At 35.1% G+C, this 23911-nt stretch overlaps 1 protein-coding gene across 1 annotated transcript in view; it reads right to left on the bottom strand.

Annotated features, from left to right (window-relative positions):
- The window catches only part of LOC144974027 (uncharacterized), a 30728-nt gene extending 10235 nt beyond the window's left edge, over positions 1-20493 (bottom strand). The window contains exons 1-15 of the mRNA XM_078916920.1: positions 20354-20493; positions 14650-14750; positions 14266-14342; positions 13553-13625; positions 11601-11742; positions 11089-11226; positions 10245-10354; positions 8949-9044; positions 8192-8275; positions 7387-7442; positions 5557-5627; positions 2804-2909; positions 2252-2354; positions 1743-1822; positions 1077-1151 (exon numbers count right to left, since the gene is read on the bottom strand). Of these exons, the coding sequence (XP_078773046.1) occupies positions 1077-1151; positions 1743-1822; positions 2252-2354; positions 2804-2909; positions 5557-5627; positions 7387-7442; positions 8192-8275; positions 8949-9044; positions 10245-10354; positions 11089-11226; positions 11601-11742; positions 13553-13625; positions 14266-14342; positions 14650-14740 (1302 nt within the window). The 5' untranslated portion in view covers positions 14741-14750; positions 20354-20493. The remainder of the gene's footprint in view (positions 1-1076; positions 1152-1742; positions 1823-2251; positions 2355-2803; positions 2910-5556; positions 5628-7386; positions 7443-8191; positions 8276-8948; positions 9045-10244; positions 10355-11088; positions 11227-11600; positions 11743-13552; positions 13626-14265; positions 14343-14649; positions 14751-20353) is intronic.
- Between the last annotated feature and the right edge of the window lie 3418 nt (positions 20494-23911).

The following is a 23911-nucleotide window of genomic DNA, read 5'->3' as shown; positions in this document are numbered from 1 at the left end:
TTAACACAGCTTGTGAGTTCGTCGATTGTAAACTCACTTGTTGATGGTGTCCATGCGGGAGGGGGGGATAGTGACATCATCGGACCAGGGTGTGTCACTAATGTTAATATTGTTTCGTTGACATTTTTCTTTATAGGCAGTATCTACTGTGTTGATATCTATCTCACAACTTGAGTGTGTTTGTTTACATCCGTTTCTAATAATATCAATAGATTTTCGTTGGTGGTTTACGAATATTGCTGTGAGTTCTTGTCATGTCACCTCTTTTTCCTCCTGTGCTTTTGGTGTGTTGTTTTGGATAAGGGAGGGCATAATGGATGACTTTCTATCTATTATTTTTATTTCGATGTATTTTAATAGAGTTGATCGGGTCTTTTATAATTTTTTTTCATCGGTCCATCTGGGAATTTTGTTAAGATTCGTTTGCAGTAGCGGAGAAATTCAATGCTAAACGGCTGTCCATTATCGGGTCTTTGGATTTGGAATGTGTTGTTTTTGACGAAAACACTGTGTAGTGTTGAAAATAATTTTATCCATTTCGATGGGTTGGAGTGACAAAAAGTTGGTTTAATTTTAATGGGTTGTGTAGATATAGTATGTCTGAACATACCTTCTTGTTGTATAAACTTATTCCAAGAAGAATTACTGGTCGGTTCATGCTGATACTGATAATTAGAAATGTCAAACAAATCACAATCACCATTTCCGCCATTTGCAACACGTTTTACAACATTGTAACCATTCTGTCCGACGTCTAGTCGAATTTTACCACTTTTGATACACTCTTTGGCGAGAAATCTGATCCTTGTCACAAGTCTTATACTCCTTCTAGACATTGTCTGTGTTTACGAGGACAGCTACCACGGATGATGATGATACATACATACATACATACATACATACATACATACATACATGCATACATGCATACATACATACATACATACATACATACATATATCCTTTGGTAGTTTCCTCTTTGATCCTAACTTCATCTGTTACATTATAGATTGTGTTTCTGGCAATATTCACTTACTCTTTATCCAATCTCTTCATAATATAGTGATTATTCTTACCTCAAGTTCTTCTAGGCTTGTACTTCCATCTTCAATTTTTGCCCCAATACCAGACCTGTAGCTCTTGTAACGTTCCTGTTACAAAACGATAAAAATTTGTCACCGCAATATCATGTGTCAACATCCTAAACATAAATATTGAATAAATTGTTGTTTTATTTTATTTTGTAATTTAGGTCTTTATTAGTTCAAATTTCACTCCTGCATACTTGGTACTAAATATAATTTGAATTAGATAAAATGAAAAAGATAAATAAAAATATAACAGGCAAAGAGTTAAATCTATTTATATATAAAACTGTCCTAAGCTTATAATGTGTCTTGTAAGTGGTTTCCAGCTTTATAGTTTAGGTAGTTAAGACCTCATACGACAATACATACAGGAGTACCTGACATATGTATTCCATTGAAAAATATCTCAAAGAAAACGAAATTTCAATGTTTGATTTGTTTAATATATATATATATATATATATATATATATATATATATATATATATATATATATATATATAGAGAGAGAGAGAGAGAGAGAGAGAGAGAGAGAGAGAGAGAGAGAGAGAGAGAGAGAGAGGGGTGCTCGAGTTTAATATTAAAGGGGCGGTAAATATATAAATTTGCAAATTTGAATATATTTTATATAAATATAAATTGTTTTATTCTAACTTCGACATGCTGACTCATGACTCCCTCTTCCATGATTTTGGCAGCACATTTAAGACCTCGAGCAAATGTATCCATGGCTCCTGAAAATGAAAAGGAAGATGTTTAACAACTGATAACTATGGGCTATTTTCACATTCCTTAATATAATTGTTTACAAAATATCACTTTTTATCGTTTCTCATTTACTTGTTTTAACTGATATCTGGTGAAGAATGTTACAATGATTCTCGTACAATAATGAGGATGAATAATAATAATAATGATAATAATAATAATAATAATAATAATAATAATAACAATAACAATAATTTTAAGTTGGTAACAGTTCTATCTAATCTATGTAAGCCTCTTTTAAACTGTCAGCAATATGTAAGGAAATTTGCATAAAATATGAATATTTTTGTGAAAAGCACAGATCACCTTCAGCATTTACTTGAATAATCCTCTTCAGCTAAGAGAAAGACAAAGCTCATCTAAATGATATTAAAATTGGCATTTGTTTGGCTCACCAATGTGTGAAATAAACATATCCTTTAAGTCGGTTGACTCCCTTCGCACTTTGCAGTCAAAATTCAAACCTCCTGGTTGCAATCCACCTTGTCTGAGGATGACCTATAAGTATAAGTTAACATACGGAAAATCGTGGAAACATAGTAAACTTTGTTAGCGATATGGTGAAAATTATCAATCATTGCTAGAAGAAAACAAAAGAGGAAATGACTGAATAGCAGAACTTTAAGAGTATTATAACCTGTCCAATTAAAATAAAATTGTGTATTAGGGAATGGTTTGAACAATTGTTTTTTGTGATAAAATGGTAATAAATAGGGGATTGGAGAAAATATTCTCTATTTTACCTCCTTTTAAAGGAATAAAAAATGTTTAATATTGGTTAGCTCTATATTTTTCTTGGTTTAAAATTCTCAAAATGTTTATGTTTCAAGTCAAAATTTAACAAATTATGGTCATTGATAAAACAACGTGTCAATGGTCAAAAGTTTTTCGTCAGAATCCCTAGAAAGTAGTCTTATAAACGGAGAAATAGTTCTCTTTCTAAATACCTGCATGACTAATGTAGCATTCTTAACATCCATGGGGAATTGATCAGTGTCCCATCCCAGGTCAGGAGAACCTGTGTTTGAATCTACAGAGCCAAGCATGCCATAGCTAAATGTGAGAAGAAATTGGTTGGATTCTCATTAAAAAAAAAAAAAATATCCTAATAGTTTTCAAATTTTGTTGATTGTTTAGATAGTTTTCAAATAATCATTTAGTTTAGTATTTTGTCAATACTTAAGAACAGCAGCCGAATCGGAGTAAGTCCACGTGTACATATATGCAGGTCTGATGTCCGAACCCAATTACCGGCCTTGTTTACGTTGTAATGGACAATATTTTGGCTCATTTTTTAAGATTTCCAATACAGCAAAAACCCATAACGAATTGGGCAATTATACCTGCAAATTAGTGCACGTTGGACTAAGTCGATTTGGGGAAAATTAGGTTTAACTTAATCAACACTAGTGCTTTTAGCGTCGACCTCTTGCCAGGGACGGCTGGTAATAATGGGCAGGGTGGGCAAATACCAGCCTGTTTTTTTCAAGTTATAAGCTGTATTACCAGGTCCGAAATAATCTAATCTAAATTAGATAATTTCAAAAGTTACTACTTAAACTTGATACTTCGTACTGAAATCAATTTGTGTGTATTTTTGATAGATTGCGAATGACCATGCACCCCGTAATGCATAAACCAGGATACGCTCCTGTTCTTTTTATCAACCCCCCCCCCCCCCTCCCCTCCCCAACCACTCCACTCCGCCCACATCGTCATCTCATCGTCACGTCGCCTGACGGTGAACTAACTCCGATTTTTGCTGTCTGGCCTCTCTAGTACTAGGTCGGGCTAATTCAAATGAGCCCACCTTAATAACCAGTGAAAACTGAATAGAGCTTTTGGCAAACGAACTTTTTCTTATTTATTGCCTTACTTGTGCTGGTACCATTGATGTAATGACTTTGGGAAGGTTCCAGTATTGAATTAAATTTATTAACTTACTAATATTATATCAATTTAGTATTAATTTGTGTTGTTTTTATATATTTGTTTATCCATTTAAATTATTTCTTTTTTTTTTCTCGTTTTCTTTAAGTACTTCTCAAAACTCATTTATTTAAATTGTTTTCTTATTTGTTTTTTGTTGTTTTTTGTTTTTGTTTTTTAACAAATTAATTTGTTAGTTCTTTTTTTATTATTCTTAAAGTAATTACCGCTGTATTTTTATTGCCAGACTAAATAATTTTGCAAAACAATGTAATTTTCTATTGTATTTCCTCTAATAAAACAAAACATTTTATTCAAAAGTCACGACTAAATAAATATTAATACAACCACCATTTTGGTTTTCTCAACAATTGAATTAGTATACGAGAAATACTCTTCTGAGTAAGGAGAGAGTTGAATTCTAAGTTATAGAGGAAATAAAGACGTTTAAAGGAAGGGTGGGCAGATTCCGTACTTGCCCGTCCTGAAGCTAATACATACATAAGATAGTTCGCGACGAAGAGGCGGGAAGCTAGGGGTTGGTTGGGGAAGGAGCATAGCACTCTTGTATAGATAGCATTGGGAAGGAGTAAAGATAACACGGTCGTTATTGTGATAGTATAACGAATGCATGAGGAGAGATTGATAACATTCTTTTGTCTTAATTGTATTGTGTGAATTATTGGCGAAAGCCTAAGATTAAATAAACTTTGTAATATCGTATGGTGGTAACCATCATTGTCGACGACATCGTGGTTGTCATCATCATCATCATCATCATCATCATCATCATCATCATCATCATCATCATCATCATCATCATCATCATCATCATCATCATCATCATCATTAACAACAACAACAACAACAACAACAACAACAACAACAACAATATTAACAACAAGTACAACAATCGTCTCCACAACTATCATTCTAACCAACAGCACCACCAAAACCACTATCATAATTACATCCTCCCTCACCGCCTCGTCTTCCTCCTCCTCCTCCACCACCACCACCACCGCTACCACTATTCCAACCACTACCACCACCGGCACAATCATTCTAACCACCAAGACAGCAGTAAAAATGATGCAATTTCAGCTCTGAATGAAACTCGAGTCATATCGCTGTTGTTGCTTCTCGATGAAAACTTTAAGGTTACTACATACTACTGAAAACCAGTAATGTAACAGAAATATTAATCTCGCCGTTGAGGGATTAAAGCATCTCTTTAATTTTTCGAGTGAACGAAATGGACTTCTATTGTCAAGGTGTTGTCGCATTATGTCTCGTCGCTTTAGTTTTTAGTTGTATTCTCTTTCGTGATTATTTTTTGATTACGTTTGGAATAATTAAAATCTACTGGTATTGTCATTTCATTGTGAATGTGATTATTTGTGGTTGAAATATTTTTTTTAAAGGTGAAAAAAAAATTATAATTAAAAAAAAAAAAAAAAAAATAATATATATATATATATATATATATATATATATATATATATATATATATATATATATATATATATATATATATATGACCGGATCATCTTTGCCCAACCACTGTAAATAGGCTAGAACCGCCACTGCTTGCCACAAAACAATGTACTTTCATGAATTGGTTGGCTGGATTTGATTTTGATCAATTAAATTGTTGTGTTTGTTGATCCATTGAACATCTTTTCATATATTAAACTGATCAGATTTTTTCTCAAAATGCAAACTCGTATCAAGATAATTTTATAAATAATAGAAATTTGATTTATCTTACGCTGAGGACATAACGATATCGTGCTCATAAGAATGGCCGGCCAGAGTGGTGTGGTTGGGCTCGATGTTCAACTGGAGGATGTAAATATACAATCATTTTATTGGATATTTCATACATCATGCTCAATGTATTTGGCGGGAAGGCACAAAGAGTGAGATCCAAAGATACGGGGCCAAGTCCAGAGGTAAGTTTCCCACGTCTGTAAAATTATTTTCCCTACATCAATATCAACAACAAAAAAAAAAAAAAAAGACTTTGGCGTGCATGCACAACAGATTTGGGCCGCCTGTCAGTAGCATGAGGTGACGCTGACATTTTGATGTTCAAAAGTCAAGAAAATTTTGAGTTGAGACTGCCAAAGAATTCGCAAATCCATTAACATAACATGCCGAGGCTACTGTTCCAAGGATGCTAACCAACAAACTGAAGAAAACAAAATGTTTTCAGAATCGGTGCCTCATCTGCTGAACTAAGATTGAGAAGAAGGTGCAATGCTCAGATTTTCAACTGGAAGTCTTCAATTTTAAATAGAAAAAAAACAGGATTTTTTTTTGTGGTTGGTGGGGGCCGGGGGGGGGGGGGGGTCGAAACTGGTGAAATGCAAGTTTATCAATGAGATCCAGAGACGATGAGGCAATTGGCTTAATGGAGAAGTGTTGATGACCCACATTCAGATAAAGCAAACAAAACAAAACAACAAAAAAAGATTACTGAAAGACGTGCACGTGTTTTCTTTGACACCAATAGCTAGTCCCAACTGGCACTGCCATCAATTAGCACGTACTGTACCATATAACGGCCCTCCAGGGAAAAGTTGAGACCTGCAATCGCAAGAACTAACCTGTATGTTAAGAGTCTGGACAGGTGTTCCAATAATATAATAATGCTCCCACGTTTACAAAGGCTGCATTAAAAAAAAAAGAATCATTCCGTTATTTACCTCATATCAGTGCTTGTGACTTGAATCTATTTTTTTTAAACATAGGAGCACCTCCGCGGAGAAAGACGAGTCAAAATGAGACATAACACTTGCTAATAAAGAGGCCATCAGATGTCTTGACAAAGTTGCTCACTGCATTTAAAAGGTGATTACTTGCTTTGATATCTGTGATGACTTTGTCAGATAGCGTATAAATAAAGGTATGTTGTGCAAATTATATCACATTTATTTAAAATGTAGATTTTATAGATGTCAGAAGCTTACTATTAGAATGAACCTCGTAAGGTCATCCGAAAATCAAATTACAATACCATGAGGAAAACTTTTTTTCTATTTTAAATAAAGTACTAATACTAATATACTCGGTATTATTTTGTGCTGATTTTAGAACGGCTCACCCCGACCCTGGTTGTCTTAACGTAGTCTTTTGTAATGGTGGCTTTTTAACTATACAATATTTCTTGCCTCTTCCAAAATTGGTCATGGTGAATTTCGAAAATCACTTAAATGATTTGCAAAGGAGCAAACGATTTTATCAGGTAAGTTGTTCTAACGGTTCTTATATCGAATTCTATTTTCGCATGTCAAATCTTGATAAATGACGACTAGGTGCTCCTTTTAATTTAGATATGTGAAATATTAAAATTAAAGAAACTTTAATTATGTAAGTGCAAACAGTAGGTCATTGTCGTTATTTGTCAACATGTAATTGCATTTTTGAAAAATAAGACAAGTTCTTTTACAATGTATTTGTATTTTTTTTTTAATCTAAAAACAAAACTTTCATATTATTTTACAATCGAGTTAGTCGATCAATATTTTTATTTGCGTATTGAGAATTGAATTCATTTTCAAAATATGAGGATATTTTATAAATTTGCTGATTTTACCTTGATTTCTTTATCAAGCCCATAAGTCTTCAGGAAGGCAATGACAGTCATAGCATCTGTAAAATGGTCATTTTAAAAGTAATTAGGCAACTTATTGTAGTCATTATAATATTAGTTTACAATACACTAATGATAACTGATTCTGATAAGATTGGGGCAGCTCTAACAGTTATATTATTACTTTGTATTAGATCCCATATTTGTGGGGAGCGTAATATTCTTTGTAAAAGGATTTCGGCATGCATAACGGTTTATATTTAAAGCCAATTACAATTGCTTTCAGAAAACTAAGCATCAAAAGCGGAGCGAAAAAAAAGTGAACAAAAATTTATTTTGACATGTAATAATGGTGTCAGGTTTATACAAATAATTTGTGAGATAAAACCGTCAATCCTCCACTTCAGCTGAGATGAGAGAGAGAGAGAGAGAGAGAGAGAGAGAGAGAGAGAGAGAGAGAGAGAGAGAGAGAGAGAGAGAGAGAGAGAGAGGGGGGGTTTAAAGACAACTTAAATAATGATAATAATTTGTTACATTCAGTGATAGTAAAATATGATTAAACGGTTTGAGGCGCATTATATTACAATGATTCTTAAACTCTTGTATTCAGAATTAATGATATTTCATCAGTTCAAAATCTTCCAAGGTCTCGCTGTGATTGGCAATTTGACCGAATTCTATCTCCAAATACAATAATCCTATAGCTGTAAATGATAAATTATGTTTGCTCACAAAAGCCTAACAGAGATTTAATGAACGTCATTATCTATCCGATCAAATATTCTTAGCATTAGAGTCTCTCACTTACCATAGTCATACTGATGTTTGGAAGGTTCTTTTGGTTTCGGCTCGATAAGGAATATGCCTTTGAAACCAATCTTTTTCTTGTAAGCTGTCAGTTGAAAATGGGGGTTTCAGAATTTTAGAAATTCCAAAAAATTAGTCGTACTCACATTAAATGAAATGAGATGTAATTTGAGATTTGCAATGAATTTTTAAAAAATAATTCAGTTTCCATTCATTTATTTTTTTAATGATTAACGTCATGTAAATAAGATCCAAACTTTAACTGTGAAGGAAATAATTCTCTCGTTATTCACAAGCAAAAGAAGAATGAGTAGTTAATTATGTGTTACGGAAAGAAATAAAATAATGGTTGGCAAGATGTCTAGTTTCTATTTCTAACCGTGTTATGGAATGACATTTGTAATTTTACAAAGATTAATTTATTCCTTGAAACTATGAGTTGAATGTCTTATATATATATATATATATATATAATATATATATAATATATATATATATATATATATATATATATATATATATATATATATATAATATATATTATTATTCATATATAATTCAATCATTCTGGATACTACTAAATTATCTTCAGGGGTTCGTCTTGTTTGTTTCATTTTTTCCCCTTGTGATAATGGATTTTGTTTGTTTTTTACAATGGGTTTATTTTTATCCAATTCTGTGTTTATTCTGTATACTTTCATTTCTATTCAGTTTTAGTCTGAGAACACATTTTACATTTAAAAAGTAGGACAACATACCGATGGCCAGTTTGAAGAAAGTGGCCATGTGGTCAAGTTCTGACCTGACATTTGTGTTGAGAAGAGTATGGAAGCCTTCCCTGCCTCCCCAGAATACTGGAATTAAAAAAAGAAAATAAAGAACTTAAAATTTATAGTTTTAAGAAATGTGCTCACATAATATATTAAAATTAAGTATTGTCCCTTTTGATATTTAGACCGCCTTCCTTTGGTCATAAATAAAAGCTATCTCTGTTCAGCCCAGAAGAGTCTTTTTTACACGCATTGTTCCTATATGCATTGTTAATCATAAAAACCTCAACAAAATAAAGTAAAACGCTGGAAGTTATTAAAAATAACAATGCAATGCAAGTTCCACACGTTGTTGCCCTGCGTCAAACAACTTGTCATTTACGATTGTGTAAATTTTGGTCGTTTTAAACGCTTGTGAAAAATGTCGATTTAAAAAAAAGAACGATACTGAATGGAAGTTAAAGGGTTCGGGCTCTGTCGATGCATATTAACACATGAAAAAGTATGCATCCAACGAAAATGTGAATATAGGTCAAAGCCTTATTGTCAATAAACTGAGTCTGAGACCACGTGTTCAAAAAGTCCCATCAAGACAGGTTCCACTTTCTTTTGGCGATGGTCATTACCTATTGTGTCGTAATATTCACGGGACAATACGTCATGGACAATCATCAAAAGAAAATATAAACTGAATTCATTAATACCAAAGTCCAATCAAACGCTTAAATTGATACCCTGGATTGTACAACAGAATGCACTTCATTGTTCACTTTTTTCAATGGTCCACTTTTGTGAAATGATTTTTGGGTAGTGTCAGGTTATGAGTCAGAAAAGTCTATTATTCCAAGATCATATTATATTGACTTGACTTACACAAAGCTCAAAACATGATAATCATAAGGCTTTAACGCCTTAATTCTTTGAGCTGTTTGTTGGATCTACTGACCATTCAACGCAAATGTTACAATGTTTAAAACGGCAAATGGTGCATTTTAAAGGGCATTGAGCAAGGTGAAACTACAGTCAGCTTTTGTATAGTGAAATAACACTAAAATGTGTTCAAAGCCTTACTACGCGCATTATTTCCGCCACTCGCAACGGAGTCGAACCAGGGGCCCAAAGGCCAGGAGTCGGGTGCCAAAGCACAAAGTCAAAGTTCAAATTGTATGATATAATAACATTTTCATGAATCATAACAGTGCATTCCCGAGAATGGTATCGTGTACATTGTTGTTTTCAAATAAAAAAAATAACGCCATAATTATTGATGGCTATTCTTTTTACCGTAGTTTTCTGCTCCAAGCTTTAGGGCCACATCGAGGCCTTTTTTCACTTGAGCTGCAGCATAGGCAAATACATGGGCATCAGGGTTGGTGCTTGCTCCATTCATGTACCTGCATAATGGATGATGATGATGATGACGATGATGATGTTGATGTGCTTCTGCGTTGCGTAGAGCAGCTGACAGCGCAGAGAATTGAGTATATGAATGAGAAAGGCTATCGAAAAGCATTACACAGTATTTAATATTTATCCAATCGTTTTCAGATAACACCCTGTTCAGCACATATTGGGTCAATTCAAAGGTGACACAATTGTCTTGAAGTCCACTATCAAATATTTTTTAAAAAGAAGTGCAACGCTTTGCAAACATTAAAACCAGTTATGCAGGGATTTTTTTTGTCTTAGATATAAAATTATTACTCTTCCCTCTGGCATTTAAAACTTACACATTGAGTGACCAATCTCTATGGGCTCTTGCTTCACACCAAAGGGGCCAAGATCGATCTCTGGTGAAGTCGAGATTTGTTACTGACCGCCCCGTCCACCAGGTAGTGATTGAGTTAGTGGATCTGTTAAATCTGGTGGAAAGTACTTTGCGATAGACTAGCAGAATATCCAAAGGGTAGCAAGCAATTGCTATTGTTTGTTTCATGTTATAGAAACCGGAATGAACTCCGACTCTATGGGTCTACAGGCTCTGAAAAACTACTATACGTCAATCCGTTGGGAAACCTAAATAAAGGATGTTGACAACATTCGATCGTAAAGTGTGCTCATCACGACAAAATATAATTCGTTCAACCACATCAGAGATCCTAATTTGTAATTTTCAGACAGGTCTCACCTGGAATGAGCAAAAAGATTGCAGGTTGCCCATAAAAGCTTCACTCCCGTCTTGCTCTGAAGTTGGGCTGCCAGTTCTACCATCTCGTCCAGATTTTTGTTAGTTTCTGCAAGATTTGCGCCTTCTGGAGCAATGTCTCTGTAGATAATTTCGTGACCTGTCATATTAGGCTGAATTATGATAAAGACAATATGCTTAAAATGTCCCCCATCTCTATCTACTCTCTTTCTTATTTTTCTTCTTTATCATTCTCTTTGTTTTCCTTTCATTTCATTTTATTTTCGTTCACGTAAGTAACCTCTTTCTTTTTATTTCCTTTCTTCCTTTGTTTAAAATATTGATGCTCCCCACTTTTCAGTTTTTTCCTCTTTTCTTTTGTTTCCTTGGGAGGGGGGGGGGGGGGATTTCATTGTCCTCATTATCTTTATCATCAATACCATTCCAGCCATTTCAATCACCTCAGCCTTAATAAGTTTGCCTTTAATGCATCAACGTAACATAATAATACTTACCTATCGTGAAAAGTGTAATATTTTACACCAAGCTTGGAGAAGAATTCAAAGGCGGCCCTCATCCTTCTTTTAGCGTTTGCCATCGAGTTGCTCCCATCGTCCCAAGGGCGGAATAGTGTGGGGAAACCGAATGGATCCGCCCCTGTAAAATAAATAAAAATAATAATAATATAATAATATAATAATAATAATAATAATAATATAATAATAATAAATAATAAATAATTAATAATAATAATAAATAATAATATATAATAATAATAATAAATAATAATAAAATAATAATAATAATAATAATTAATAATAATAATAATAATAATAATAATAAATAATAATAATAATAATAATAATGATGATGATAATGATGATGATAATGATGATGATAATGATATGATGATGATGAATGATGATGATGATATAATATAATAATAATAATAATAATAATAATAATAATAACAATAATAATAATAATAATCATCATCATCATAATGATAATGATGATGATAATAATAATAATAATAATAATAATAATAATAATAATAATAATAATAATAATAATAATAATAAATAATAAATAATAATAATAATAATAATAATAATAATAATAATAATAATAATAATAATAATAATAATAATAATAATAATAATAATAATAATAATAATAATAATAAAAAGAAAGAAAGAAAAGCGTTAGGCGTTTTCCTAGCTTGCAGTAAAAGGGGTATCTCAGTTGATGTAGCCTACTACTTTTTCTTTTCTTTTCTTTTATCTTTGGGGCCCCGGGGGGGGGGGGGGGGGGATAATAAGTAAACTTCAATTATAGTCAGCTGCAGTTGCCATTTCGATTGGTATAAAATTGTATGTGACCTAGCAGTAAAGGCTCACATAATATTTACAATGGAGTAAGCATTGCATCTTCTGACAAGTGCATAGATATAATTTATCGTGCTCCCATTCATATTTTCGGTTTAGTTTTATGAGCTTTGGTTAGAAGGGTGAATGTCTAATTACAATGGGGATACACGACGTCCCATATTTCAGGTGTAAGACCTCGGTAAGCATGGATTCTTATTTTTAAGATTATTAACGGTATTGATTTAATAATAGGAATAGTAAAAAGTATTTGGGCTCGCATCAGTGGCTTATTAATAACATTCCCCTTTGGTTTAATGGAAAATCAATTTTAGTATAGTGTACCATAATATTTGTTGTTTTTTTTATTTTATGGTGTGAATATCTCCTCGGCATGTTTCGGTATTATCTATACCTAATATAAAATATCGAAATAAAAATTAGTTTTTAATTTATTATAAAAACATAAATGACTTGATAAATCAAATATTTGCAATAAAAGTCAAGCGACGTTAAGTGTGGCCAATGAATGAAAGGGTAACAATAATCTCAAAAACTGTGGCATACCTTCATTACGGTGCTCTCTTGGAATCAATTGGATCATCAATGAAAAGCTGAATTATTTTTTTTGTATTATGCCATTTCTAATCTCATTTAATTTTGATGATGGGTTTTACCACAATAACACAAAATCCAGACCTTCATAAAAAATCCTTCAGCAGCATTTTGAAAATCTGACGCAAGATGACATTTCAAACATGGAATTATGGAAAAGGTCAAACCAAGAGCCCATCAGCACTGAAGTTAGGAAGAGCAAATTGAAACGGTCACAGCTTGAGAAGAATAAGGGGCCACCTCACCCGGCAGTCCCTTGATTGGAACCCTCAAGAGACACGAAATGTTAGGCGTCCCAAACACATTAGAGGCGCTCACTGACCGAAGAATTGAAGGCCCAGACCTCGTCTTGGAGGCTACCTAGAAGAAAGCCAAGGACACGGACAGTTGGCGGACGTTTGTGGAGGCCATATGTTCCACAGGGGGCGAAGAGGATGAATTAAATTTACCGCAATAAACATAAATTTAATGAAAGCAAAACTCACCAGTTCCCCTGAATGTGTGCCAAAAACAAACTGAAAACCTCAGCCATTCTTCCATGGTTTTTCCCATGACAACCTGAGTTAGAGGTAAAATAGACATGGTTTGATGATGGTGTAATAGTGTATTAAGTTAGCAATACTGTTGGCAAAAAAAAGTATCTTTTCCGACGTCTACACTAATACAACATACTTTCTTTTCATTTTGGATCGAAAACCTTTTATTTCAAATCATGATCGATAAAGATGATCCTTCACATGTCGAAATTGTCCCAAAGGATTCAGATTTTCTGAAAAGTCCCAAAGTAGTCCTTCAAAGCCACTAGACCCATGGAGCCGGGGTTTCTCTCGGTTTCAATAGCGTGAAACGGACAAGAACAATTCCTTTCTATCCCAAAAGTTTGAGATATTCTTAATTGTCCCAAAGGTTTCATATTTTCTGAATTGCCTAAAAGATTTGCAATATCCTGAATTGTTCCACGGGTCTGAGATTTTCTGAATGATCCCAAATCTTTGGGTTTTGTTTTTTTAAATATATAAATGTCCCCAAAGGTTTGAGATTTTCTGACAATTTTAACATACTGGGGGTTAATTTAAGATATCGATATTTAATGTAATGTCAAAGAATTTTAATACATCGATATTTAATGTAATGACAAAGAATTTTATAACTTTATCCTTATGATCCACAGTGAAAAGCCGAATCACAATAAACTAACCTGTTTTGAATTGTAATGCTTGAAGACTAAGGACTCTGTTGGACCTGCATCAGGCTTGAATGGGATTGTGGAAATACCTATGGAATAGTGGAAAATATAATTTGTTATTGTTGTTGTAGTTGTTGCTGCTGTTGTTGTTGTTGTTGATGATGATGATGATGATGATGATGATGATGATGATGATGATTATGAAGATGATGATGATAAAGATGAGGGAGAAGAGATGAGAAGAGAGAGAGAGAAAGAAGAAGAAGAAGAAGAAGAAGAAGAAGAAGAAGATGATGATGATGATGATGATGATGATGATGATGATGATGATGATGATGATGATGATGATGATGATAAAGATAATATAGAATATAATTAAGTTCCAATATCATATACCTTTGAAAAATTCAGCACTTTCATTATCGAACGCTGCAAAGTTGGTTGAGGTGGCAGACCCATTATTGGATGTGGGGGCGAATGACGACATGGTGAAATGTCTGCATAATATAGTTTAAAAAAAACAAAAAACAAAATAAACAACAATAAACATATATATATATATGTGTGTGTGTGTGTGTGTGTGTGTGTGGAATGGAAAAACGAATACAGGTGGGCGTCCGCTTTTTAATTTGGGATGGTTTCTTTTGCTGCGTGTTGTTTTAAAAGCAAGAGTTTGAGTTGAAATTGGACATCTTTTTAAATTGCGGGTGATGTAAGCGCTTGTTTCATTTGCCTTTGAAACCAGGTGAAATATATAATATATGATTGTTCCATTTAAGGTTTTTAGCAAACTCAATGCCAAGGTATTTTGTTGTCTTTACATGTTCTAAGTTTTTACCATGAAGTAAGTATTCAAATGTAATCGGTGCTTTCTTATTTATGATGGTTAGAACATTGCACTTTGATACGTTGAATTCCACGTGATTAATTGTTTCCCATTCTTGTAGTTTAGCTAGACCGTCAGTTAGCGTTTTGCAGTCGTCTGTTGTTCTTATCTGATTATATTATAATGCTGTGTTGTCGGGCGAAGAGGCGCACGTTTGACCTTATACCTCGTGGAAGATCATTTATGTACACTAAAAAATAGGGTGGGACCCAAGGACTGAGCCCTGAGGTACACCTGATGTCACCATCCTGAAGTGGAAGTCTCGCCGGCCGTTGACAAGAACTTGTTGGGTGCGATTGTCCAGAAACGCTGCAATCCATTGTAAGGTTTTGTTCCTAATGCCAACATCATACAATTTCTGGATTAACCGGTGGTGAGGAACCTTGTCGAAGGCTTTGACAAAATCAGGTAGCACTAGATCAATTTGACCTCCTTTGTCAATAGCGGCTGACAGATCATGTGTTAATGATATCAAATTGTGCTTGACATGATCGGTGCTTTCTAAATCATCACAAAATATACTGTTAGTTTCGAGATATTCAGTAAGGCTCTAGCAGTTTGCAGCAGATGCAAGTTAATGAAATGGGACGGCAGTTTTGAGCTCTACTTCTATCACCTTTCTTGTAGATGGGTTGGACAAGAGCGTGCTTCCAAACAATTGGCATGTCTCCCGTTTCAAGAGAGAGTTTGAACAAATGTGTGAGAACAGGTGCAAATTCGTTACTCAATATCTTTAAGAGATGAGATGGCATTTTGTCAGGGTCACATGCTTCCTTTGGATCTAGAGTGGCGAGGAGTTTGGAAACGCCGTCTACTGTCACATTGATTTCCACCATAGTGTTGTGATCGTTTTCTTCGCCTTGTAGTTGTTGAGTAGAAATTTTGGCTTGAGCTTTTGAAGCAAAAACAGAGTAGAATTGTTTATTAAGTATGTCTGCTTTTTCCTTTCCGTCAGAGTATAATACATGATTATGCTCAGTGGGGCGCTATACCAACCGAATCGCACCTCCTACTTTTTATAAATTTCCAGAGTTTTTTGTTTGAGTCTTCACTCACAATTTCCTTAACATAATTATGATAGGCTCTTCAACTCTCTCTCTCTCTCTCTCTCTCTCTCTCTCTCTCTCTCTCTCTCTCTCTCTCTCTCTCTCTGTGTGTGTGTGTGTGTGTGTTTCTTTTTTTCAGTCGGGCGTAATTGTACCAGTCTTTCTTACTGTTGGGCTTTCTCGCTCTGCTCCGTGCCTTTTGTTTCCGTCTGACAGTTGTGTTTATCCATGGTTGGTGAACTTTCCTTGAGTGTTCCTTCGTTGGTATATTGTGTTTGGACATCATTTGGTTTATATGGTCATTGATAGCAATCCAAGTGGCCTCAGTGTTTTTAAGATGTTGATTAATTTTGTTTTCACCAAAAAAGACGTGTTCCTGTCCACATTTCGGCGATATTTGCCCTATTCCAAATAGTAATAGGATCATGGGTGCCAGCAGGAAGAAGGGCTGAAACCTGAAACTAAAATCTCGACACTTTGCCAAACCTAAACATTTTCCTACTGAAAATGCGACCTTAACTTTACTCTTATTTCATCACCGTTTTTATACCATTATTAAATGGTTAAAAAAGCCAGGGGCAGCTGAACAACACAGAACTATTAGCCTAATGAGCCACCTCACAAAAATTCTTTTGAAGATAATTTTACTAAGAATAAGAAATAAAATACGACCTGAAATTGGGGAGATGCAATATGGTTTTGTTGAGGACAAGGGTACCAGAAATGGAATATTCACATTATCAATGCTGATGGAAAGATGTATTGAAGTAAATAAAGATCTGTATATGTGTTTCATCGACTATTCAAAAGCCTTTGATAAAGTACAACACGAAAAACTATTCAAAATTCTATCATCCTTGGACATTGATGGTAAAGATTTAAGAATATTACGGAATTTGTACTGGGAACAAGAAGCAGCAATGCGTGTTGACAACGAGCTAAGCAGTTTTACACCTATTAGAAGAGGAGTTAGGCAGGGTGTGTTTTGTCTCCAGATTTATTCAACCTCTATAGTGAAATGATATTAAGAGATATCGAACATAAGAAGGGGGTGTGTATCGGAGGAAAGAATGTAACAAATCTGAGGTATGCAGATGATACGGTTCTACTGGCAGAATCTGAACATGAACTACAAGAATTACTGGATGTTGTAGTCAGGAGTAGTGAAAATATGGGACTGGAACTGAATATATCTAAAACAGAATGTATGACGGTATCTAAAAATAATAACCCACCAGCCTGTGTAATAACAAGCAGAGGACAAACAATACAACAAGTTGAATGTTTCAAATATTTAGGCTTCAATGTAACATCCAATGGAAAATCAGATTGTGAAATAAAGAAAAGAATAGTATGGCGAAGAATGCATTCAACCAGCTGCATACAATTATGAAAAACAGGAATATTAGCATGAAAACAAAAATCAAAGTCCTGGATTGCTTTGTACTGTCTGTGCTGCTATATGGTTGTGAGAGCTGGACCATAAACAAGACCATGGTTAAAAGACTGGAGGCAGTGGAAATGTGGTTTTACAGAAAATGATGAGGGTGTCATGGATGGAAAGGAAAAGAAATGAAGAAATTTTAGAAATGGCAAACAGAAAAAGATCACTGATAACAAAAATCATCAAACGCCAAATGGAATTTTTAGGACACATTATCCGCCACCCTGGTTTGGAAGTACTCGCCTTGACTGGAAAGATGAATGGAAAAAGAATAAGAGGAAGACAAAGAATAACGTATTTGAAAGGGATAAGAACTTGGACAGATGAAGCTGAGAAAGGTGGCGCTGCTTTAATAGAATTGGCAAGAGATAGATCAGCTTGGCGGAAGATGACCTCCGACGTCTGCTTCAGATATGGAACTACATGAGATGATTAAATGGTTACACAGCAAACATATCAACACAATGACGAAATTAATTTGATTTTATCACGTTTTCGAACTTTTACCGATGCTATTAGGTTATTTTACGCAAAACACTGAAATCGTAGATATCGCGAAACCGGCATGAACCGGAAAACTGGCACCCATGAATAGGATGCGATTTTTTTTGTGTGTGATTTTTATTTTTGCTTTGATAGAGATTTCCGTGATGAGGATGCCAAGGTCACTCATGCCTGGAATAGTTGTACACTTGATAATTAAATTTGGTCGATTTGTGATAAATAAGTCGAGGATATTTGTACCCTTTGTTGGACTTTTGTTTATTTGGCTAGGGCCAAAATCTTGCAATTTGTTAATAAATGCTTGGTTTATAGATGAGGGGTATTGGTAACTGGTTATTTTTTCTTGTTCCCAATAGGAGTCAATAGTCGTAACGTCACTTCCTTCCTAATGACGCATGGTAACTTAGTAACACTGGCTCTAAACTATCGGAACAATGGCGGACGCCCTATGAAATATTTCTCCGGCGAGCATAAAAGCGTATCCAGAGTGAAAAAAAAATATAATTTGATCATGTTTTGACTTTTACACATTCTGATCACAAGACATATGAAAAGTTCTAGCCAGCTTGAAGAATAAAAAGTAATGATTTTCTTTGTTTAGAACCAAGATGGCCGCCGTTGCCAGGCGGCGTGACATCAGACTATTGTATCCAATTGATATCAGGTAGGTCCAAATCTCCGCTCAATGCCAGAGTATAATTTTCGGGTCCAGGTTGTCAATACAGCCTGTTGTCTCAGTCATTTGTTCGGTAGTTGAATTTGAAGGTTTTCTGTACATAGCGCCCACAGTGAGTAGGCCTTGTTTTGTTTTGATATTTATGAACATCAATTCTGATTTTGTTTGAATGTCAAGCTTTAATACTGAGAGGTTCGTTGTTGTTGCATCCAGCACCCCACCGTACCTATCTCCTCTGTCTTTCCTGAACACGTTGAAATCTGTTTCCGGTGGAAATATTTCATTGTCCTTTATTTCAGACTGTAGCCATGTTTCAGTACCTATGATTATGTCTGGTTTTGTGTCTGATATCAATTTCAAAATTCGGGTAGTTTTGGAGTTATACTTTGAAAGTGTGTGGTCATAGTTCTAAACACGTTTCTCAGTTCACCATTTCGATCACTGTTAGTTTGCCTGTTTGCTTTATTAAGAGAGTTATTATTTGAGTTGATTCGGTTATTGTTTCTTTTTATTTCATTTGGTCTCGTGTTGGTCCTTCTTCCCCTCTTTGCTGTTATTGTCTTATTTTCAGAGGTCACGTTCTCATTTTGTTTACTTAAGTCCTCATACCATCAAATTGATCAGCTGTTGTCATTGTGTTTTGTTATGTTGATGTGTCGTTTTCTATAGATAGTATGCGCTTGGCGAAGAAGCTCATAACATTGCCATCCGGAAGTATAACGGACCAACACACAAAACTGGTGTATCCATGAACGTTTATAGTCGGGTTAATACAGTCCAGTGAGTATTACTCATAAACGCGGATGGCAAAAAACAATAATAAAGACCTGAGTGACGTCATCTGCATACTATCTATTGGCATGTTGTTATGAGTGTCGTTGACTGATGTGTTGATCAGAGACTTTGGACACAGTTGTGTGTTATGTACTTTGAGTGCTCGATTAGAATGAAAAGGTGGTGATCTGTGACCTATTTGAATATTTATTTTTCTTCGTTTCCGCACACCACCACGACTTGGCCGTAGCCGCTGGCCATCATTACCGTGATACCCAGACGATTCTATGTCATTCCAAATGCTGTTGTCGTAATACGGATAAAAATAGATATGGCACATCGTGACTAAAAATCTTAACGTAAATGTACCTAAACAATAAATGTCTAATAAAATACTTCAAACACTGAGATCTACACCACTAAAATGTTAATTTATCTAAAAATCATCTTATGAATTTCCAAGAAATATGTATCACAATATAGAATAAAATTTTATTAAAAGACTGTATAAAAATATTCCAGACTTTTGTTTTAGAAATCAATAAAAATCACACAAATAGGGAGAGAAACAACTCGTCTGCCGGTTAGGCGAATCACACACACTCTATGGAGGGAACACACACACACACACACATATTCACACACACACACACACACACACACAACTATATATATATATATATATATATATATATATATATATATATATATATATATACAATGGATTGATGGATGGATATATAGATAGGTAGATGTATAGATTCACTTACTACAACAATACGATTCCAGGGGTCACACTAAATGGGACGAAGAGCAATCAAGTCAGCACAGAGTCGAGTTCCCTCCACACGATATGTACAGGACGCCCACTTATGGAGTACGAGTACCACTGATAACTGACGAATAGGGCGGTTGTATATTGTGATAGCTCTCTCTCTCTCTCTCTCTCTCTCTCTCTCTCTCTCTCTCTCTCTCTTTCTCTCTCTCTCTCTCTCTCTCTCTCTCTCTCTCTCTCTTCTTTATCTATCTATTATATATATATATATATATAATATATATATATATATATATCCATCTATCTATCTATCTATCTATCTATCTATCTATCTACCTATAGATAGAATGCACTTGGCCAAGGAGTTCACAACATTGCCATCCGCTTGTATAACGGACCAACACACAAACTCTGTGTAACCATGAACTTTTATAGTCTGGTTAATACAGTTTAGTGAGAACAACTCACAAACGCGGATGGCAAAAACAATAACAAAGGCCTGAGTGACGTCATCTTCGAACTATCTATATAGATAGTATGCAGATGACGTCACTCAGGCCTTTGTTATTGTTTTTGCCCTCCGCGTTTGTGAGTTGTTCTCACTAATCTGTATTAACCAGACTATAAAAGTTCATGGTTACACAGAGTTTGTGTGTTGGTCCGTTATACTTCCGGATGGCAATGTTGTGAACTCCTTGGCCAACCGCATTCTATCTATAGATAGTATGCAGATGACGTCACGCAGGTCTTTGTTATTGTTTTTTGACTCCGCGTTTATGAGTAATGCTCACTGAACTGTATTAACCCGACTATAAACGTTCATGGATACACACAGTTTTGTGTGTTGGTCCGTTATACTTCCGGATGGCAATGTTATGAGCTTCTCAGCCAAGCGCATACTATCTATATCGTTCGGAGATCAGCAAAGCCACCTTTAAAATGTCTATCCGAACAAGCTGGCATTCCGGTTTGTGAGCATGTGTCACAATAGTTTGACGCAGTGACGCTTAAAATTACTCTGGCACATTTTTAGATCATATGTTTAAAAATCAGTGAACAATGTTCCGATTCTGGACGGCTCGCAACATCTTCTGGTCGGCAGGTTATGGGAGCGATCTATTGATACTATGCGTTCATTTAAACGTACCTTCACACAAAACTATGTGAAACCTGAGACGTTTATGGTCTGATTGGTACAGTTTAGTGAGAACTACTCATAAAAATGGCTGACTTAAACAATAACAAAGAGCGGAGTGACGTCAATTGCGTTCCTTCTATGGAAGGAACAAAATCGACGTCACTCAACTCTTTGTGACCGTCTTGAACAGCCATTTTGGTGATTAGCTCTCACCAAATGATATCAATCAGACTATAAACGTTCACGGCCATACGTAGTTTTATGTCTTTAACAGTTTGTTTAGTTCTTTCTTATTCACTGGCAGGCAATTGCCTATTGCTCCCTGCCATTTTGTGGCGCTAACAAACTGTACTTTATACAAAGAGAAGAACACCATTGGCTCACAATACGTTATCAGATAGCCTTGACTCTGGATACGCTACATGGGATTTCTTACTGATATCACCGGTGTAACAATGTAACTAGCCATGATAATGGTACAGCGGACAAGGCCATGTTATGTCCCGAATTTATAACCGGCATGGACGTAACGGACTTCTGACGTACTCTGGAAAAACACATATTTCAAAAGTTGGCCAGAAAACTCGTCCTTCAAATAACGATCGATTTAAATGACTCTCATCTTGGCAAAAACTCTAACCTGGGACTTTGGCGAAGGCCACAGCAGAGCCGTAACTCTCATTCCAGGATAATTATTTTGTTTGTTTGTTTTTTTAAAAAGGGTTTTACGGCGCTTGCAACACATTCAGGTCATATCAGCGCCAGTAAAAAGGAAGAAAATTGGATAGTCAAAACATTCTAGTTGTACAATTAAAAGGACTTGAGAAAAAAGTAACACATAGGGGAAATGGTTCAACAAATAGGAAACAGATGCAGATTCCAGAGCACGCTATCGGTGTACTTAGTTTGAGATCACCTAAAAGTCTCACCCAGACACTAGCACAAGATCCCACAAAAAGGAATACACTCAAATGTTTACAAATCACATGTTTAAAATAAAAATATATATATAATATATAATATATATAATTATATATATATATATATATATATATAATATAAAAATAACAGTCCATAAAAGAGAGATGAATTACAATGAAAAAATATAATCTCCCAAAACTACAACTATACATTTGACTGTTTCCCTTCCGGCCAATTACTCTGGCCAGGGTCAGGACAACACTAAGTAATCTCATTCCAAGATAAAGACAGAAAGCAATTGGAAAACAGATACAGGGGGTTAGACGAAGAGACAGCGAGTACCTCCCCGCCCACAGGTCGGGAACCCCACCCAGATTCCAGGATAAGGAAATATCAGAATAGGAGACCATTGAAGAGTCGGGAGATATTCAATATAGGAAGTGGTTCTGTGATCGGGTGCACATAACGCCGGTAACCACCATGCAACTCTCACTAGTTTCAAGAGGGGCGGGGGAGGAGGAGGAACCCCCTGTTTTATCGAAGTCGGCAACATATGTGTCATTTTAAAGAACCAAATATGGATCTATATATATATATATAGGCATATCTATCGTAAAATGCCTTGGGCAAGACATTGATCTGACCATCAACCTACTTTCTATTATGTGCAATTTGAAGTGTAAACTTTTTTTTTAAACTTTAAAATCTTCTAATGGTTATTCGGATTCTTATGTCACGTACAACAGACACTCCGCTACTGGTCATCCGAATCCATAGCCCAGATAGTGAATGGCTGCTGTGGTGAACTAAACGTTGACCGTGGTTGAAGTGGAATGTTTGTCTACAGCGAATGGCTTGACCAAACCAAATGCGATCTTTAATCTATATGATAATGATAATGATAGCTATCTTGACTCATGACTGCCATAATACAATGTATGTTAAAAAACAGTATATGCGACTATCGTCTCAAAACGGTAATAGGTCCGAGTGATATTGAATTCATAATCATTTACATGAACATTGGAATACGTTGATTTGTTTTATTGATATTCTCCATCACATCAACAATGTAAAAACAAGCCCATAATCTCGTTCGGTTATCGTACCCATAAAATTGTGTACATAGGGCAAGTAAGTACTTAAGTCTTGAGACTAGGTGGTCTTGTTGTATGACACTTGCTTTCGGATTGGAAGGTCCTGGGGCGAATCTCGCACTGAGCGGCGAAGTTGAGTCCTTGGAAAAGGCTTTTTATTCACATTCTCTCACCATACTCAGGTGTGAAATGAGTACCTGGCCATTAATAGCATTGTATCTGTCTGAAAAACAAAATGTAATATCGTCAAACACGCGACATGTCTCGTCAAACATGTTAACTGTTATTGTTGGCTAGGGACCCCTGTAAAGCGCAATGAGCACGAATTGTTTGTTTTTAAGGGTTTTACAGCGCTTGCAACACATTTAGGTATTAGCGCCAGTAAAAAGGTAGAAAA

This window comes from Berghia stephanieae, chromosome 1 (assembly GCF_034508935.2).
Source record: "Berghia stephanieae isolate SIO BIC M18660-M18661 chromosome 1, UCSD_Bste_1.3, whole genome shotgun sequence".
NCBI lineage: Eukaryota > Metazoa > Mollusca > Gastropoda > Nudibranchia > Aeolidiidae > Berghia > Berghia stephanieae.
This window is presented reverse-complemented; position numbering and strand designations above follow the sequence as displayed.